The sequence below is a fragment of the Humulus lupulus genome, chromosome 9 (assembly GCF_963169125.1).
Source record: "Humulus lupulus chromosome 9, drHumLupu1.1, whole genome shotgun sequence".
Taxonomy (NCBI): domain Eukaryota; kingdom Viridiplantae; phylum Streptophyta; class Magnoliopsida; order Rosales; family Cannabaceae; genus Humulus; species Humulus lupulus.
This window is the reverse complement of record NC_084801.1, coordinates 164916465-164917977: the sequence shown is the minus strand read 5'-3', so window position 1 is coordinate 164917977 and position 1513 is coordinate 164916465. Positions and strand designations below refer to the sequence as shown.

Below are 1513 nucleotides of genomic sequence, written 5' to 3'. Positions count from 1 at the left end.
AGTTTGGGGGGAATGGTATAACCAGCTGCTATCGGACAAGTTGTTGATGTATATTGTGCTTATTGTGGAGATGGGCACGCGTTTGAGAGTTGTCCTTCGAATCTCGCTTCAGTTTGTTATGTGGGGAATCAAAATGCCAACTGAAATAACCCATATTCGAACTCTTATAATCCAGGGTGGAGGCAGCATCCAAACTTCTCATGGGGGGGTCAAGGAGCTAGTTCAAGCGGAGCACCAATGCAAAACAAGATAACACATCCACCGGGGTTTTCTCAACAACAACCAAGAGCTCAACCACCTCCTCCTCACGTGTCTCAATCAAGCTCTTTGGAGAGTTTAATGAAAGAATATATGGCCAAGCATGATGCTATGATTCAGAGCCAAGTGGCATCCTTGAGGAACCTAGAGATTCAATTGGGGTAGCTAGCTAATGAGCTAAGGAATAGACCACAAGGCACTTTGCCTAGTGATACCGAAAACCCAAAGAAAGATGGTGAGGAGCATTACAAGGCGGTTACCTTGAGGAGTGGTAAAAATTTGGAATTGACTGAGGAGAATTGTAAGAGAAACAACGAGCCCACTTCAATCCAAAGTAGTGTGGACAAGGGAGTCAAATATGTGAATTGAAAATTTTCAAATGCTGATCCTGAAGCAATTGCTGCAGTAATTCCTCAGCAAAATGCAACAGAGAAGACTATGAGTAAGCCACCTCCACCATTTCCTCAGCGCTTTCAAAAGCAGCAACAAGATGGTCAATTTCGGAGATTTTTAGATGTTTTGAAACAAATTCACATCAATATACCGTTGGTGGAAGCTTTGGAGCAAATGCCCAACTATGTGAAGTTTTTAAAGGATATTTTAACTAAGAAGAGGAGGCTTGGTGAATTTGAAACGGTGGCCTTGACTGAAGGTTGTAGTGCTATGTTGAAGAATAAAATTCCTCCTAAATTGAAAGATCCGAGTAGCTTCACAATTCATTGTTCTATTGGTGGTAGAGACGTTGGTAAAGCACTTTGTGACTTGGGGGCTAGTATCAATTTGATGCCCGTGTCAATGTCCAAGATGTTGGGGATTGGAGAAGCAAGACCAACCACAATCACTTTACAATTAGCAGATTGTTCTATGGTGCATCTGGAGGGAAAAATTGAAGACGTCCTAGTACAAGTTGACAAGTTCATTTTTTCGGCGGATTTCATTATTCTTGACTATGAGGAAGATAGGGATGTACCAATCATTTTGGGGAGACCATTTCTTGCCACCAAGAGGACATTGATAGATGTTGAAAAAGGAGAGCTCACCATTTGAGCTCAAGACGAACAAGTCACATTCAAGGTTTTTAATCCTATACGCTCTCCTAATGAAGTTGAAGCTCATTTGGCCATAAGTGTTTCTAACTTCAAGTTGATTGAAAAGATGCATGGAAAGTATAACAATGGAGTCAAGAAAAAGGTCCCTTTTGAAGAAATTGAGAAAGGTGGGGAGCCATGTATAAGTAAGGAAGAAGAACCATCTC

General features: G+C 41.4%; 1 protein-coding gene across 1 annotated transcript; it reads left to right on the top strand.

Moving 5' to 3' along the window:
- The first annotated feature begins 825 nt into the window (after positions 1–825).
- Positions 826–1305, top strand: LOC133800266 (uncharacterized). The gene has a single exon (XM_062238221.1). The coding sequence runs from the start codon at positions 826–828 to the stop codon at positions 1303–1305; it is 480 nt and encodes a 159-aa protein (XP_062094205.1).
- Positions 1306–1513: the final 208 nt, after the last annotated feature.